This window comes from Puntigrus tetrazona, chromosome 15 (genome assembly GCF_018831695.1).
Source record: "Puntigrus tetrazona isolate hp1 chromosome 15, ASM1883169v1, whole genome shotgun sequence".
Classification (NCBI taxonomy): Eukaryota; Metazoa; Chordata; class Actinopteri; order Cypriniformes; family Cyprinidae; genus Puntigrus; species Puntigrus tetrazona.
In genome coordinates this window covers 10972102-10991663 of record NC_056713.1, presented here as the reverse complement: position 1 = coordinate 10991663, position 19562 = coordinate 10972102, and the positions used below count along the sequence as shown (strand labels likewise).

The window sequence follows — 19562 nt, the reverse complement described above, 5'->3', positions numbered from 1 at the left end:
ATTACGCAGCTGATTACATGTAGACATCAAGGGCTGGCTGTCCAGACGCAGATTAAGCCAAGACTTAGACTGATATTGAAAACTAACCATTAACAGTGTCATTTTGTCCAAGACTATAGATTTAACTGTCTGGGAAACGCTGCCCTTATGGATTGTTGTTTACAGACGCAGATTAAGTTCAAGTGCATACCGTATACATAAAGGATGTAATCATCGTAGGCTTCTCCCACCAAGTTAGATGCCACACAGCGGTACGTTCCGTTGTAGGACTTGTTAAGGTTTTCGATGAAGAGATCAGAGCCAGTAATCACGGCGTGGGAGGGGAAATCATCATCCACTTTGAGCCAGTTAATTTGATGAGGCCTGTAAAACATCAGAGTAATCATTTAGTGCTCAGTGTGAAAATGCTCAGACAGAGGCAGAGAGGAGAGAATAATGTGCTTTATTCAGGACAACTTTAGGATTGCTGTAAAATCAACACCTGGGCAAACAAACAAACACGATTCTGTGAAAGCCCAGCTGCAAAGTCTTGTTTTAGTTCACATATGGGCTGATACCTATCTATCTATCTATATATCTATCTATCTGTGTGTGTGTGTGTGTATGTCTGTCCGTCTGTCAAAAAGAAAACAAACACAAAACAAGTACGAAATCTCAGCACCAAACCATGTACACATTTGCATACCTGTCCGTCTATCCGAGTAATTCTTGTTATCATCTATTATTATCTGCATGATAAAGCAACCAAACAAATTCATAGGAAATGAGTAAAGTGGCCTGAGGGCCCAGCGTCGGACTCACTGCGGTTTTCCTTTAGCTTTGCATGTCAGCTCGAGATTTTCCCCTTCTCTGGTCAAACCCTCAGGGAATTCCACCACAATCTGCACTTCTGGTTTATCTGTGCATTGGACACAACAAAGACACAAACACAAACTCATTTTCCAGTTGCACCGCGGTACGTTGATTCAGCTCGGTACCCTTATTGTATCTATCTAATTATCATTCTAAGGCCACATACCTGCCTCTCAGTCTGATTAGAAAACATCCCCGGCAGGTTTGGACATCATTTGCGCATTCACATTTACGTTCATGTGTATTATGCATTCATGCTTAATACAAAGACCTGTATAATGAAGGCAGCAGATCTTAGCTGCTCTTCTGGGCTTCGCTTTTCACGCCGCACTATATTAAGTCAGCCCAGTGAGCCTAAAAGAGTGCGAACATGACAGTACGTGATTTTTATAGCCTGGGTAAAACGTGTGAGGAAGGATGACACTGCTATGAATTTAAACAGTCAATTTAACAGTACTGTAAAATGTTTTTTTCGTCTTCTCTTTTATCTATGTTAGTCAAAATGTCAAGCTGTTACAGTTGAGCTGATCCCTCCTGCCTTTTCTTCTCAAAGGTCACCCTGAGCAGTCAGCTATCTGAATAAATTAATATTCTGCCAAGATTACAAAAGGGTAGGTTAACCTTTCCAGGACTTCCCGTGCCACAAAAAAAGCGCGCGGCAAACGCTCTTAATCAATGCATTATTTGGCGGACAGCATTTCATGCTTACGCATAACAAGAAAGGGTCTGTTTTAATTAAAGCAAATGCCTAGACCTCGGCCGGGTTAAAAGGAATAGTTCATTCCAAAATTGAATTTCCGCCATTATTGACTCACTTGATTTCTTTCGTCCAAATTCCTATTTCCACCATAGAACAACTACAAATGGATCTTCTCCAATTTATAATGACCACTGACAGATAAGCATTAAAAAGCTCCATTAGAACAATCCATATGATTCGTGGACTACATCTTCTGAATCCATGTAATATCTTTGGGAAATATTTAACCTTCTATTCACATAATCATCCCCTCCAGTGAGCTGTGAACACTGACCGAATCACAGAGTCACACTGATTCATGAACAAATTGTTCGGTCTGAAAAAAAAAATGGTTCACTGAAAAGAATCTTTTCACTGAAAAATGATTTGTCCTCTGATCTAAACTTATCAGGTTATATTGCTCACTGGAAGGGAGGGTTGTCAATCAAACAAATTTCAGTGTATTCCTAGCATAAAGCTATCATGTGACATAAAATGATATTTTGTATGAGTTACACAGACCACTTTGCTGCTGTTCATTTTTGGAGCTTAACAGCTGTGTGGTCACTATGAACTGCAATTTATGGAAAACAGCTGCACAGAGATGCTTAAAAATGTGAATTATAGATCTTAGTCAGGCTACATTTAACAGGAATGAAATGAGGCTGTGATGGACCGAAGTACAGTGTATTAAATGGATTGTACTGTTGTTCACCCAAAAATAAAAATTCTGCCAATGCAGGGTCAAAAGGCTCTCGGGTTTCATTAGAAATATCTTAATTTGTGTTCTGAAGATGAACAAAGGTCTTACAGGTTTGGAATGAGTAATTAATGACAGAGTTTTTATTTCTGGTTGAACCATCTCTTTAATATAATGTGCTATTGTAAAGACTGCAAGTCTGTGCCTCTCAGCTTTGTTTTCATCTGTGTTAAATACAATATAGCGTTTAACCTTATCTCGTCTTGGCTTCACTGTTGATAATTTCTCTATAAACGGTCTAATTGTGGAACAAAAGGTTCAACGTCAATCAAATTGCTGCCTGAAGATGCTTAAAAATGATTCCTTTTGTGTTCCACAAACAAAACAAGTGTGACATTAGGGTGGATAATTTCAGTTTTGGGTGAACTATTTTGGCCCTCACTTCCGCTTATTTCCTCGTAAACATCCAACTGTGTAAAAAAAGGTTCCTTAGTTCATTACATTGTCGGTCAAATTGACCCCTGCATGCAGGTGGGAAGATTAAACCGAGGCTATTTTACAGCTGAAAGTTTTCTCCTCATCTTGAGATGACTCACACTGCACTTCCAGGTATTTCTGGGCCTGGAAGTCCTTCACGGCTGGGTGGTCAATGATGCAGATGACGGCCACTCCATCGTCCTCCTTAGAGACGGTGAGCCTGAGCCGGCTGGTGACAGTGAACATCCTGTCGTATAACTCCTCGACAGTCGCCTCACCTGGGAACGGCCAAAAGAGTGACATGTCAGCCATAACAAGCGAGCTCTCTCCATCCCGGCCTGCTCATAATAACACAGTGTCACCAAGAGAGGGAGGAGGGTCACGAGGAATGATACCGTCACCTCCAGACAAATTTCACATTCATTTATTGTGCTAGACAGGTCTTTTGAGTGCACACAGAGCGGTCATGCTTAATACAGCGTGTGCACGGCACATTCTGAGCCACGTGTGTGACATCCAAACATCACAGCGGGGCATAAAACACAGGGTTGCATGACAGTTTGTTCACCGTGTGAAAATTAAATGCTTTTTATTGGAGGTTTGTGACTTTCATTGATTTATCGATGACAGGAGTCAGACTGCTGTGAGCATTGCTGGTTCCAGGTGGTTTAACTGGTTTAACCTGTACAGGTTTAAAAGGTTTTTCAGTCTCAAGATCTGATCTTATGGCAATTCATAACTATTCAAGTTTTGGTGGGAATTGGTGGGTAATTATTTTTACATTTACTTTTGTTCGGCAAAATTTCCATTTCCAAAATACTGTAATTTGTAGGTTTAGCTTTCATGTTGATCATGCAAAATCATCATGATTACAAATCGCAGATTGCCCCATTCAAAATATAGTGTAACTATTGCAATGTTACTGATTATATTTGCTAACGTTTTGATTACTTTTCTAAATTCCTAATGAGTGTTTTCAACTTTTAATCATTAAGTACAGCCACCACAAAATCAGACTTCAGGGCCTCTTTTTTTCTTTGAGATCAGTCAGGTTAAATACTGATTTAAAATAGCTATGATACTGTTTTTGATAACAAATCTTTTCATAGCTATCACAGGAAACACTGGCATCTAACATCGCCTTGGAAAAAAACAGTTAATCTTAAAAATAATAATAAATAAATAAATAAATAAATAAATAAATAAAGCATACTTAAACCCAATTGGAAATAAAACAGTTATTTAATAAGCATTCGTCCATTTTTTTTGTCCTAAACCCCTGAAACATTGGTGACTTTTTAGGAGAGAAATCAATTAAAGCTGCATGTGTGAGAAAATATTCAGATTTAACCCTTTTTGTAATCATAGTCGTTTAGGTAAGAGTAATTTAGTTACTCATTGTAGTTACCGTGAGATATTACAGTTACATTTATTTAGGGCTGCACTTTATTTTAAGGTGTACTTGTTAGAGTCCATTACTTGTTACAGGTAAACCCTCTTAATATGTTTAGGGTTATAAATAGGGTTTGGCTTTGATCATTTATTGTTATCATAATAGTAAGTACGTGTAACATGTAACAAGGACACCTTAAAATAAAGTGTTATTTTGTAATTAAATTACATAATTGCCTTACATGCAACTGCGACATGCAACACTGCTAACATAAAGCTGCTTAGTTTAAAAGTGACTTGTGCAAGCAATACTTTATACAACGTTATGCTATGACAATAGATTATTTACCTTTTCTCGTCAACATATTTCACTGAAATTACACATTACACTATTATACTACAAGCTACACGATATAGCTGTTTCCAACTTTTAAGATACTGCATATTTTTATAAGCAGTATTCGAAATCTAAAATTTCTAAGAATGAATGTTTCAATCTAATATCTTAAGCAGAAAACATAAAAACTCAGCTGAGTTTTATTTACAAGAAACAGTGCTATGGACTAAAATATCCCCAAATTTTCTTTTCAAAAACGCTAAGGTAATTTCTAATACTGCTGGTGTTTTGTGCACCTGTTTCAAAACTCTTTTGGTGAGAAAATGTCTTTATTTGCACTACTGAGGCATTCACAAGCTGCAGGTGCTGAACTTAATAAAGAGCTTGTTAATTGCTGGCAAACCATAGGATGCATTCGCAGCTTTGGCTCCAATTGATTGCAGGTAAATATTCTGCTGCATCCAGTGCTCTGTTTGTCCTCTGTGTTTTAAAATATTCCTTTTACCGTCTTAATAAATGGGAAAAAGCGCTTCAAATGATTGAGTGTGTGAGCAAACCGTCTGAAACGAGACTTGATTGTTCAAATATTGATAAGGAAAATGCAACAGTGTACCTTGCTACTGAAAAATATAGCTTTGATACTGATATTGAGCGATGCTACCAACTTGATACTAAGAAATGTAGTTCGACTAATTGCTTAGCTATTTGTAGAACCAGACACTACTGCTAAGCAGTTAAAGCTAATACGAAAAAAAACCCATTTTAAATAAACAAATGAAGATGAAATAAAATGTAACTAAAATTCCCCTTGATTAGCAGTGCTTGTGATGGACGTTCAGGACATGTGACCATGATGAATTCATAGGAAGCGGCTCTGAGGTCAGTAGCTGCCTGTAGGGTTACTGCCCATCATGTTAGCCCTCATCCTGAGACAATTTCTAGACTCAAGGGCATTGAGCTAATTGCAGCACAGAGTATGACGGTTTACTTGGACCTAATGAAGTGGGAAATAATTACAGCTTGGATCTGACCTATAGCTCATCTCCCTTCTCGTCTGTCAGCGCATACTGAGGCACTGTTGCCAAAAAATACATCAGCTGTACATTAAAGACTATTTAAATCCTGATATTATGATCATCTTTCAGCTAATGAGCACACAAAGACCTTTCACCAAGGATTGTGCTAGTTTTTAATTGATTAATTGTGAAAAAACAACAACACAGAAACCATAATTTTCCAGTTATTGGAAACGATCATAGGGTTTTGGACAATTTTGACTGTTGCATTTTATCATCACACTTACACAGACTAATCTTTGGACCAACCAATGAATCATTATAATTCAAAATATGATATTAATTTTCCTTATATTATTTTACATATTTTATATGCTATAAAATACTTTAAAACTCAAATATTAAATAGAATTACGATAATCGCAATGCTTGTGTGTATTGTTAGCTACAACTGTCTTTTGTAACTCCAATAAAGCTGAAATAAAGTCGACTCTAAACATTTGATTCTTGAATTGCTTATATATCGTAAAAATCACAAGAACAAATAGGTTCATTAATTAATTTAATTATTTATGTATGCATTTTAAATGTATAAATAAATAAATTAGAAATAAGTTTAGGAACTAAAATTACTCAAACTAAAATTACTGAAAATAAATAAAAATAAAAAACACTAATAAAAATAACAAAATCGCACAAAATGACTATATCTTAATCTGTAAATAAATAAAGAACAAATAGCTGAACATCACAATTACATATAAATAATAATACAAATACTGCATTCATACTGCATATGAATATGATTTAGAAACAAAGATCATTGAAATTTGTAGACCAGGGTGCAATGATAAGATGTTATTAGTAAAGTTTACATTTAAAATGGTAATGTTTTAGTACAGGGACCAGTTCTGACTATTAGCTAACGAGCTGCTTAACATCCTGACTATTATTCACATATTGGCTGTTTATGAGTCCTTATAAAGCATGACCATATTCTACATCTAAACTTAACAACCACCCTATTAAGCAGCAAATTGGGATTTTATTGAGGAAAAAGTTATAGTTAATGATTTGTTAATAAAGAGCACTGAACCTTAAAATACAGATTATTTATTTATGGTAAAACATTCGCGCACAGTATATGATCTTTGGTAAATAAAACACTTATTGTCGGTTCAAAATCGAGCTTTACGCTTTAAAACAATATGCTGCAAAGCTTTACAATCAGCGATGTTGTAAGCAATGTGTAATGACAACAGATTCGGAGTAACACGTTTTAATTACAAACCAGTCGTTACTACCTTAATGTGCGTTTTCCGTGATCCTTACTGCGTACTAGCTAGCATTTGATCCATTTAGCAGACGAAATCTCTTGCCTTAGGCCACTGTCTGACTGCTTTCACTGCAGTTAATGAAGCTGTGATGTTTGTAATCCATAAACAGTTGACACATCAAACTTAGATTCTGTTTAAATGCGCCATATCATCTGCCATGTTTGCCTCTGTTTCCCCAGGTAGTCTATCTGAATGTTATTCAACAGTCCCACCCTGCTGTCTAATGGAGAAAAGCTGTTTATAAGCACATTAACCAGCCTGCGCACACACTCCTTTATGCCAGCCCGCACTGCCTTAACCAGTGAGAACTAATATGTGGGCAGCATTTGCTGAGTGGGAGGTAAACAGTTGGAGTTCATTCAAAGCTACTTATTTAAGCTTGACTGAAAGCACCAAAAATCCTCTTTCAGAGACCTGCTTGTTGTGAGCTTCTTGTCAATTCACCGGATACACCTTTTGAAGGCTTAATTAAAAGTCATTACCAAGTCAGAATCTAGACCACGGTGTGTTGTGCGCAGATCAGAGGCATCAGTAATCACAGCAGACTTATCTGAACAATCTTCCTTGGATCTGAGTCAGACCTTGCAGTGGTTGGTCTCCTTTCATCCATTTGATGGTGGAAGCAGGTTTGCTGCCCATGGCGGTGCAGGTTATCTCCGTCTCATTCCCCTCGCTCACGATTTCCTCGCGGGACTCTAAGATTGGGTTGCCTGGTGGAACTGGCAGAAGATCAACAGCAGGATTAGAGATGGTGCGACAGCTCTTCAGCGTTGGATCAATGTTTTTTATCTGTGCGCTCGCTAAAGGACAAACTGTTATTTTACTAAGATCTGCCGATGACTATCGAGAACTTCAATTCAGAAATGAAGCGCGCTGTGGTGGAAAAGGTGTTGTTTTTGTGACAATCTTGGTTTTTCTTCTCAACATTCTATCTGAAAATACCCTATAGTCTATGTTTTGGTTTGGATGCTGGTCTCCAGCATTGATTGCTGGTGTGCCGGTGTCCCCACCAGGCATTTTAACAAGCTAAACCAGCAAGACTTCTTTGGTTCCTCGCTAGGTTTCTACCTCAAACCACCTAACCATGTTAGGGGGTTGCCACGGTCGCCCGTGGATGCCTCAGTGTGGTTTTGTGAGGTACTATTTTTGCAGAGCTTTTGTGGACGAAATAATTGAATATAAAACAGTGCTTGGTAGATTTGTTACTAGTGCTGTCAAAAAATGAATAGCAATTGATGACATCTAAAATAAAAATATATGTGTGTGTTTTCTGTGTATATTTATTACAGTATTTTGAAAATATTTTAATAATAAAATATAATATATATATAAATATATATATATATATATATATATATATATATATATATATATATATATATATATATATATATATATATATATAAAAATATATATAAACAATAAAATATATATAAACATTACATATTTTTCTTAAATAGATACATACAGGCGTGTGTATTTATATATACATAATACATATAAACAGCAGACAAACACTTTTATTTAGGATGCTATTAATCACTTGACAATTACTTATTACACATTATGAAAGCTGAAATTAGTAAAGTATTCTAGGTTACTCATTTTAGATAGCTAGAATCTGATTGCGTAATCCAGATTAAATATAATAAATTACTACTCAGTTCTGTATCACAAATAATAATGAAATGCACATTTTTAAATCGACAGGTTTGTTTGAAATATTTTAGAAATAATTCTCATATTATCACCAAGTCATGTATGTGATCACAAATGCAGTTAAAATAAAAGTAATAATAATTATTATAATAATTTATTCCTGCGATGTATTACTCCAGTCTTCATTGTCACATGATCCTTCATAATTTACAGCAATATGCTGATTAGATGCTCGAAAACATTTCTTAGGCTGAAAATATTTTCTTCTTAATGTTTTGTGAAAACCACTAGTCCATTCAAAAACACATTTTTTGCATTTTCGATTCAAATAATCTAGAAAGGAAGAAGAATCACAGGTTTCACAAAAATGTTTCACGCAGCATTACTGTTATTTTCAAATGTAATAATATTTTACAGAATGATTGCTTTCACTGCATTTTTGAACAAATAAATGCATCCTTGTCGAGCATCAAAAACATTAGCTAAAAGGCCATAAACTACCATCTACAGCTGATTTCAGCAGGTTGTCTTCAGTAGTATATCGAGCATCGGTGGGGTTTGGGGCGCTTTTTAAATAATCAGGATGAAAACAGCCAGACGGCTGGATACCACCTTAATCTCGGTCTGCACTGGTTTTTGGGTGTTTTGGACCAGCTTCACCGGCTCGATTAGGCTGATGAACAGCAGGGCTAGATTATCAACAATCAATGGCTTCAGCTATCTCTGAAGCATTCAGTGGCACACACGCAATCGTTTCTATTTTTCGATGGTCTCATTGTGTATTTGGACAGTGCCGGACCCACTCCACCAACTGACAAGCTGTTTTACTCATGTTTCTCTTCTTCATAGCACATTAACTCGTATGGTGCTTTGCTGATGGCACTAAAGCGTCTGTCGCTTACGAGAGCAGCAGTTTGAGGGCTCTTTTTTCTAATATCTTGCCTCATGCTTTCATGTCCTGTGGTTAAGAGTCCATGCTGTGACGGAACGCATATCCTCATAAAACTCACGCTACTTTAGAGAGCACTCAGTTCCATTCAGCACTCCAGGATGTCCAAATACGCCGCATAATAAACTTCTAATGTTAGTGTCATTCAACGCAAGAGGCGCACAAAGCTAACTCCCGAATCGCTCGATGTAGCCTTTTCAACATCTAAGAGGAATTCAGTCAATACGCCTGCCAAAAGCGATCTACCAATATCAATAGCACAACATCTGTTCCTTTTTTGTTTGGCTTGTGTTATTGGAAACGGCATGAGAGTAATTGGTTGATATTGTGTCATGGTGAGATTCAATTAGACAAGTTCAATTGAGCGAAGGAATCAATGAGGTAAATCGATAATCTGGATTTTAGCATTCTGAAGGGAGACGTCATACCCAGCACAGTGATGTCCGCGTAGGCTTCTTGGGGGGGATCCGTGTAGAGCTGGCACACGTAGCGTCCCTCGTCCGAGAGCGACACGTTGGACAACGACACCAGCAGCTCGTTGTCTGAGAAGTTAACCAGCTGAAACCGACTGTCCTTCAAGGCTGACAAAACATAGAGACGCGCATGAGTAGGAAGCAGACAAATCAGTCGTCAGTGTGATACAGTATAACAATAGCTCAATAAACAAGAAGCTCACATTGAGAAATGCGTAAGACGAAAACTTGGCCGGTTTGTTTGTCCGCCCACTAAAATAGCTCCTAACAGAATCCAAATGTTAAGCTTTTTCGCTTTCACTTTGCATGTTTCAGTGCTTTCGGGTTTAGCGTTTCTCTTGAGAAACTTTGAGTTTGTAATTAAATGTAATTTTCCTCTCGTTTCCCCATTACATTTCCCCTTGAAAAGCAACCAAACGAACTGTATTGCTAAACGGTTAAATAAAACAGGTATGACTTTTCACCGTTCAGCACGCTTTATAGATTTAATTTTATAATCAAATTGTTGTAGAAAATATACTAAAAGTGTTCAAATTAAAAGTGTTCCATTTGATCCATATAAAACAAAAACAGTTAGATAACAGTTATCTTTATTTTTTTTAATCCATGAATCTAATTTTCAATATTTGATATATATTTGAAAGCATAATCCTGTTTCAAGCCCCTTAAAGTAGTTTACTGAAGGGTTCGATAAACAAAATAATAATAATAATAATATAAATATATTTTTCAGTGGCGCTGTTTTAAATGAAATGTTAGTTTGTTTGCCTATTTGTGTCTGTCCAATAAATAAACAAATAAACTCAATGCTCACATACTCTGGTCTTGAAAGTTGCAAATGCACCGTAATTAAAAAAAAAAAAAATTAAAGATTATTAAAGTATGTTTTTGCAAGAAAATACTATTTTATTTTGTTTATGTCAATATTTCATGTTTAATTCAATGTATTATTTGTGAAATCTGCAAGCAATTTCTAAGTATGAACATTTTTTAAAGCTGCAATCAGTAACTTTTTTTTTTGCTGTTGTTGTTAAAACTGATTCAAAATCAATATTTGAGGAAATACATAACCAGCCTTTAGTTTGATTCGCAGCGGTTAGCTTGTAATAATGTTTTCCAATTTGAGTGGACGGGTAGGTTTTCCTCTTAATCACCTGTGAGGATCCTGCAGGAGGCGCATCGTTTAATTACAAGTTATCCTATTCTCACAGCAGCTGGAATTATTACATGTCAAAAATAAATTTTAATGGTGGATTGTAATCCAGAAAGGATTATATGGAACGAATGAAATTAAATAACGTTTCAGCTTTTAAATGTGCTTCTGATTGCAGATAGCCTGGGATTACACAAGATTTGTTCTTTTAAAGAAAACCAGTTTAACCAGTTTTGGGTTAAAAGAATTTCTTAATATGAAATCAGAATGATGTGCCGATCAGAGATTAAACTGTACATAAATTGAAATCTACACGCTAATACACATGATGTTGTCAAAAATGTGAGAACAAAGTATAACAATAGCAATAATATGCAGTGTTTGATGTGATATGAGCTAATTGGTCGTTTGATTCAATCGCCATCAGTAGAGCGATTTATGATAATGCTTTTTTCCTCCATCAGAACAAAGCATGGCAGACTGACTTGTTCAGATGACAATACGAAGTGAAAAGTCTTATTTGGGTCATATATTCCAAGACGCAGGCTAGAATCTGTGATTACTAAGTACATGACTGACGGCTACACATTCGCTTCAAAACATTAGATTCATCCGCGCCGGAGCCGCGCTGCAGTACAACCCACGCATGAAATATAATTCCGCGAGGAACTTCAATACCAGGTTTTCGAGCATAGATGCCGACAGAGAGGCAAAATTATGGGCCGCAGCTTTAAGCAGAGTTCAAGTTTGAATAGAGGAACTCCATTCAGCCAATCAGATTAAGATATTAAAACTAATATAATACTATATCATGAAGTTGTGGAGAGTTTCATTTAAATGAGCAAACTCACGCTCAAAGTTCAAGAAGTCAAAACTCTAATTGAGCAACTCCATCAGAAGTCTAAGACCTTTGATGGTGCATTTTAAGAACCTCCTCTTAATCCCAACCCTGAACCTGGGAAGCATTTGTAAGTCTCCTTCCTAAGAATAATGATGAGGCCAGCTTGTTTTGAGCAGAAAGATGGTGGGCGGGGAATGAAAGGCCTGATTTTCTTAGTGCTCGGACTGAATTGCAATTGATATGGGGAGTTTATGCACTATGCATCAAACAGATCTATGACTTCAGACTTAAGGTAATGCCGGAGGACAGTAATTTCTCCACATCAGTACAGTACGTCTGTAGAAGTGCTGCAGAAGTCTGGGAGAATATGAAGGATATAAATCTCTGCAAAGCAAACCTGCGCATGAACGGGGATCATTAGAGCGCATTATAAATTCTAAAGCATCAGAGTCCGTAAGAGGTTGACAGTGAGCGAATCTGATTGTTCTGTGTCCCAGCTGGCTCGAGATGCTCTTCAGCTGTCCTAGGCTGCTATCTCAAATTGACACACAGATTGGAGAATGAAAAGAGAAGGGGCACAGGAAATTACATGTAGCATGTTCGATGAAACAAATACAAATTGGATCATCTCGAAAAACAGCATACATCTTCTTATACTGATGGACTGCAATGTAAAAGAACATATTGTCTGTAATGAGTGTTACATGGCCCCATATTGTATGAACCGTTTTGCTGCCTTCCAATTTATTCGATTTTTTTTTTTCAGTTTTAGGAAACGAACTGTAAAATGTTGTGTTTGGATGAGACTTTGAGACATTGAAAAAATATCTAGATAAGAACAATTAAAGCTGCAGAGCCTGTAAAGGGATATGGTGACAGGAAAAAAAAAAACAAAGGGTAGGAAAAATTATATTTCAGTGTCTTTGCTGTTTCACAAAACTTGAAAAAATGCATTTAAATGAAATTTTCTGCCCATCATATTTTTCTCATGTCACCATGTCCACTTAGGCGCTCATTAAAGAGCAAATTTAAGCAGCATAGTTTCGAGCTCTTTAAAATAGTGTTCTCCTAAAACACTACAAGAGGTTGTTAAATGAAATGAATCAATGAATGAACTAATTAATAAATGAATAAAACACTACAGTGCTTTGTAGTACCTCAACAAATAGCTAGTCAGAATTGGACTTTATGGTTGTGAAATGTTCTCGAACTATCTGCACTGTATCTGTTAGATGCATATAATCTATTTACTAATATAGCAGAACAAGGCAAAAGGGGTTTTGAACTATACACAATATTACAAAGTGCCAAATATGATTGAAACAAATGAGAAATAGGACAAGTTGCATCCCAAGGTTCTTTAATATTTAGGGAAAAAATCAAAAAAACACATTTTCCTTTAGGTGAGACCTGTTGTACCCTAATAATGAAGTCATGAAATTTTAATGCCTGCAATGTGGGTTACATTTTACCCAAAGATCCCAAGTGAATGAAATTTCCTATGAGAACAAGAGAATACCAGTACGCTATACGTACAGTGGACGCTATAGCACAACACTGAAACAGTGATCATCCTCCTGGCATTAATAGTATTATAATTTAGCTCGCTTGAGCGTACTGAAAAGGAAGTTCACCAAAAGAGTGACAAAAATATCTTTGAGCGGGGGAAATGTAATTTGTAGCGAATATCATTAAGTCTTGAGAAAATGAAAACGACAGTTTCTCTGACCGTCACTGTTAAAGTCACTGTTTAATTCTAAGTTGCTCTTAAAAGGCTTATAGAGCAGCTCTAGCGTAAGTGACAGGAAATGAGAATAGCGGTCTGAATGTAATGTGATAAAACCTTGGCCATCGCTCCACGGCGGCAACAATAAACCGTCGCCGAATCATAATGCTAATATATAACGAAACGCACCGTGCAATATATCATCGGCCGGCATCCACAGGTGCATGCTATATGCGCTAAGACACATTCGCATTCTTGTGTCATTCTGAATGCACAGTGCCAGCCATCTGTGCTGAAGGGATAAAACTATGAATTGTTCAAGTGGTCATACTTTTCACAAACAGAGCTGGCAGCCCAGTAAACATTAGACAGAATAATACATTACAGCATTAAAGAGATTGAAGGCTGAGCATCCCTCCAGTCACATCCATAGAAATAATGTCAGAGCTTGAGGCGAGAACGCTCACTCTCCCTCTATTTCTGTCTATCTTCCTCCCCTAAACCCCGACCCATATCCTGCCTTTCCCTCTCACGCTGTACGCGTCGACCTGAAAGCTTACGTCGAGGGTAACCGCCACTAAAATATGCCCATTGGGAGAATTAGGTACCACCAGCGCATTAATTAAATTAGATAAAGTCGTGACAAAATTCCAACCTGACCTTTCATCAACAGACTGAATGCTGAGAAGAGAGAGCGGGCGGAATTATAACGCAACGTAAATGTGTTTCTAACTCCGACATTCAATCGTCGTGTTTCTTTGAAGAAAGGGGGTGTAAAAATAACCCAGTTTCCCCCGAAGCCACGAAATCTTGGCCGAAAGGTCGAGCAGAACTGGAAAAAAGCATTAGAGGCATATGGTCGTGCATAAATAAAGAACAAGCGTTAATCCCAATAGCAACCGAGAACGTACAACTGTTTTCGCAAAGTACGCCGCTGTTATCGGAGCATTACTTCAACATTTACTTGTCAAGGGGAACAAGACGTCTACAAATACTTCAAACGTCTTTGAATATTTACTCAAGCTGCAGGATACGGGATCCCGTGGAGAGACGGGCCAGTCGCACGTGGAAATTGCATTCGAAATGTCATGGAACATACCTCTGAAAACGTCGATCTGCACATGCATCTTAGAATACCTCAGGAGGCATTCGCATGGAGAACGCTTCATAGGAGGGTTATTCGCACGCATTAGTTAAACTAGGTTCGGATCACGGGGTCAGACCGTCACTTAGCAGCTCATCAAGGCCCTTATTTAGCAGGGAAGGCGAGATTATATGCTTTGCATGCCGAGCGCCGTTGAGCTTCTAAACAATCTCAAGGCTAGAATCTAAACGGTCCGCTCAGAGGACTCTAATCAGCCTGACACAATTACACTCTGTCACTCAATTATCGAAAAGGACCTTGTCAACACTGCAATGCCTTACTGCTCCTTTAAACAATAGGAGACGCGCTCGGTTACGCACAGGTGCCGAATTACGCATTTGCATGGGGTCGCAGGGCCGTTTTGGTGCGGAAAATCAGAATGTTCTGCAAAAAAACAATGCAGGCTTTGGGCGGATTATGACATTTTCTGCCGTGAACACAAAAAGAGTCAGCACTGCTTACGTCTAACGTCTCTGAAGTAGATGGTCTGTCGGTTGGGGTTGAGCAGCTGGATGACTGAGTCGTCGTTGTTTTTCACCCGGCAGCTGATGATGGCCGTCTCGCCCTCGACCACCGAGACATTATTCGTCACCAGGTTCTGACCCTGCGCTGTGAGCCAGAGAAAACAGACGAGACTTACAATACAGAGCAACAGACGTACAAATCCCATTCGTTTTCATCATATGGAATAACATCGAAACCTTTAGAGAAAGATGCTTTGGAGTGATTGAGCTATGAAGAAAGTTAGTGTGATTTTGAATATTTTGTTTAACAAAAAACAACCAGACTTCTAATGAAGAACTAATCAGCCTATAATCCTGGAAAGAAACCAACTAATCAGAAAATAAGCTATTTTTTGGAAACAAGAAAAGTAATAGACATGATCAGCAAAGACTTCTCATTGCATATGAGAATATTCCCTTTTGCCTGAAGTAGTCCCTGTACACACACACACACCCACAAAAATAAAATTGTATTTGACATTAAATGTGATATATAGTGATATATATTAAATGTATTTTTCAAATTTTAGTTAATATTATGTGTATATATATATATATATATATATATATATATATATATATATATATATATATATATATATATATATATATATATTTATCTGCATACAAATGTAGAGCTTATAAACACACACACAGTATATATAAAAATATAAAAATACATATAAAAATATTTGAGGTTTACTGTGTACTTGATGATAACACATTTATCATCACATTTATTTTATTACATAATAATTTGAAAATATTTAAAAAAAAGTCTCAAACTTTGTACCTTCAATTTTTTATATACTTATTAGCTGAAAATTCTCATTTGCCATTCTATGATTCATCTCAAAGGCCACCGCTTTGGTTTATTGCTTTTTTATTGCAGAACTTTTGAAATCCTTATGGAGAAAAATGTATAAAAAATCCACTTCCGGAGCCAAGGCCGCTAAAAAAAGTGCACATCACTGCCATACCTGAATAAGGTTATTACATTTGGCATGTCTTATCACAATCTGGATTGTAATTACAATGTATCCACTGAACACAATTTTTCTCATTTGGCTGTTGCCTTGCTATTCAGTCAGAGAGGCAATCATGACACTCTTTCTTTAAGCACAAAAAAAAAAGCCCGCCGGAAATACTATTACAATTCAGATCCTGTTTCATTCTACTCCGGTATCATGAAATTGTGAAAGTTGAGGCTGAAGCTGAATAGATGACTGCCATGATAATGCGAATCCTCATGAGGAATCCTTTGAATACTGATGTTTTTGCATAAAACGTGCATACATTTGCAGGGCGTGAAAGAAACTAAGAGTGACGTGCAAATAAATGTAACAAGCAACAGCGTTTGGAGAAGCATGTAGACGTCGTGCAAGCGTGCGATGTTAAGATGTAGCGGCCGGGTTCTCGGTTTGGACGTATTGATTTTACAGCGTTGTGTGTTTGCGGTGTGTGTGCGTGGAACACCCCGGTTACAAGACTGCAGCTCTCAGCAACCGAGAGGGGAAGGCTGGTAATTGCTGCTCACGGCAGAACTTTATCAAACCTCTCCATCTAAACACAAGCTGATGGAAGCTGGCAATCAACAGCGACTCTCAACAGCATAATACCCGGACCCGAAGCTCTGCAAACACACAGGCAAGCACAAAGTATCCGATACACTCCACTGCAAGCCAGTAACAGCTGATAATTAGAGGCTGCATCACTCCCTTATGGTTTACATTCAAAATGGGGATCCATTATACCTTGCAGGTGAAGACAGCAGAAAAGCAAAAGTCACCTTGCTGTATATTTATATCCGCGGAGCCGAGAGGCATAAAAAAAATGACCAAAGAATGCTTTTAAACACTGTCTCCTCGCACGCAGAGTAAAAGACTACTTTTAGCGCCGGCGTGAGACAACACCCGATGCAAATTTGTACGGTTGAGCAATCAGACGCCTTCAAGCGCTCATGACATTTACAGAGACCCCGAAAAACATCTTAATTTCCCCCCGCTACAACTGTGTCCGGCTCAGCCCCGCGCGTCCCAGTCAAGAGCAACAAATCGGCGTGGAGAAACAACACATTTAGCTTGTCCTCCCGAGTTGTGAACGTTAGGGATGATAAAGCATGGTCCACTCCATGAAGGAGCATTAGCAGACAGGCATGCTGGGAGTGTTTGTGAGACCACAGAGGTGCTGGGCCGCCGCAATCCGAGGCCACGGCTGACGCTAAACATCCGTGAAGCCAAGTTTCACGCTGCCGCAATCACGCCAAACAAAAGAAAGGAGGGAGGAAAAAAAAAAGCACTAGCCGGAAGGCATGGCTGGAACTGAAAGGGCTCGTAAGAAAGAGTCGCAGTGCATGTACGTCGAGGAAATGTCACTTTAAATTCAGCTGTTTTTGAAAAGCTATGAAGCCGTGCCACGTTAGCATAAGGTCACGAGTGATATTAGACTTTGGAAGGTGGACGTCTGTAAGTGAGCCCCGAAAACGTGTTTGGACAAATAATGGGACTGTCCATTTAAGTGTTCATTCATGTTCATTAATGTTGTTTTTAACCTGTAAAACTTTTGTGTCTTCTTTTCTTTTCACGGTTGCATGCAAGCTACTAGTCTCAAGGTGCTTTTTAGTGAATGTACTGTATGCTGTTTTTGAAAAAAGCTTTTAAAAAAGGCTTTTATGCTCACCGTGTCTACACTGATGTAAGCAAACATACGGCGAAAACAGTAATATTGTGGAATATTATTACAAATGAATTACATAACATTTAGAAATATTTTAAAATGTATTAATGTCACTTATTATCAGTGTTGTGGAAACTCCAATGCAGTTTTTAGGGCACTTTAATTTAAAGTAATTTGTTGTAACATTATCAATGTCTTTCACTTTTTCTTTTCACATTTTAATTTAAATACTTGCTCAATTTAATTGAATTTAATTTACCGTTTTAACCGCATTTGTATTGTATCGCACTGTTTCTCTTTGCACTGTATTATTTAATCAAATAAATGCAGAGCATAAGAGACTTCGCGCTTACCCTTCTAGCACAAATACTGACTTATACATTCACTCAAAATCACCTTGAGACTAGTGGGTATAAATATCACGGCAAAAATAAATGTTTTGGGAATTATTTTTTTATGCGGTGGACTGAATATCATACATTTCAAGTATCCAAAAATGACAAACTTTTTTGTTTTGTACTTCAACTTTAAAAGCCAAAACAATGATATGCATGAAACACAGACACACACACACACACACACACACACACACAGTAATATAGCCAGCTCACTGCTCACTGTGCTAAACTATGCCATTACAAAGAAGCTCTGAGGAACCTGTAGGTGAACATGACAAATAGACTGCAGTCACACGAGCATGTTTTATCTTTGCAATTGCAGTCTACCTCATCTACAATGTCACCTCAAGCAAGCCAAAATGTGATTGGCTAAAAGACTGATTGTGATTTAACTCATTCATTTAGCCTTCAAGGCCGTGACAGTCTGGTTCGGTTCTGCCCCATAACCTCACCAAGGTGTCCATCCCTCACATTTACAACAAGCTGTATGTCTGACCTCCCCTCAACAGCACTTATTATATGATTATTCCCTAAAACCAAGCGCGCTGCCTATCTAAACACTAGATTTTGGCACGCAGCCACGTACTTGAACAAAAATGCTCTTTATTGCGAATATATATGCTATGTAATAGGTGCTCGGAGGGTTGGAGCGCTCTACAGGTTGAGTCACGTGACTCGGAAATGTAATTAACTCATGTGAAGTTTCATGGTAATAGCATATCTTTCATTCTCAAAGCCTTTTTAAAGAACAGATCCCTTGGGTAATATTCGCATTTCCTGAAGCGAGAACTCCTCAAGGTTGATACACACGAAAAGGTACTCTGGGAACGCGTTTTATTAATTTTATATTATATTAGTACTATTAATTATTATATATGCATCTTAACGTGAGAGTTGCCTTAATAATTCATTTAAAGAAAGATTATTAATGGCTTCTTCGCTTCAAATATTCATTTTCATTTGCACTTCCAAGCCATGGCTGCTTGCCAACAGGTTGATGTAAAACCGTCTGAAAACAGACGATGGAACGCAGTTGTTAGGCAAACATAAACCTGTCCGACAGCTGTTTAGACAGGATCCTTTCCTGTCAGCCCAGAGAAACTGAGTGCAAGTGGGAAAGGAAATCGCTACTTTTCTGTTGAATGCACAACTTTACCATCTCAGACGTACCTATTCACACGCACGCGGTA

At 37.7% G+C, this 19562-nt stretch overlaps 1 protein-coding gene across 2 annotated transcripts in view; it reads right to left on the bottom strand.

Moving 5' to 3' along the window:
• cadm1b (cell adhesion molecule 1b) overlaps window positions 1-19562 on the bottom strand; it is a 146245-nt gene that overhangs the window by 37115 nt on the left and 89568 nt on the right. For both annotated transcript variants that reach the window (XM_043259271.1, XM_043259272.1), the window contains exons 3-8: window positions 15258-15404; window positions 9887-10039; window positions 7432-7569; window positions 2888-3046; window positions 802-898; window positions 191-363 (exon numbers count right to left, since the gene is read on the bottom strand). In XM_043259271.1, coding sequence (XP_043115206.1) covers window positions 191-363; window positions 802-898; window positions 2888-3046; window positions 7432-7569; window positions 9887-10039; window positions 15258-15404 — 867 coding nt within the window. The remainder of the gene's footprint in view (window positions 1-190; window positions 364-801; window positions 899-2887; window positions 3047-7431; window positions 7570-9886; window positions 10040-15257; window positions 15405-19562) is intronic.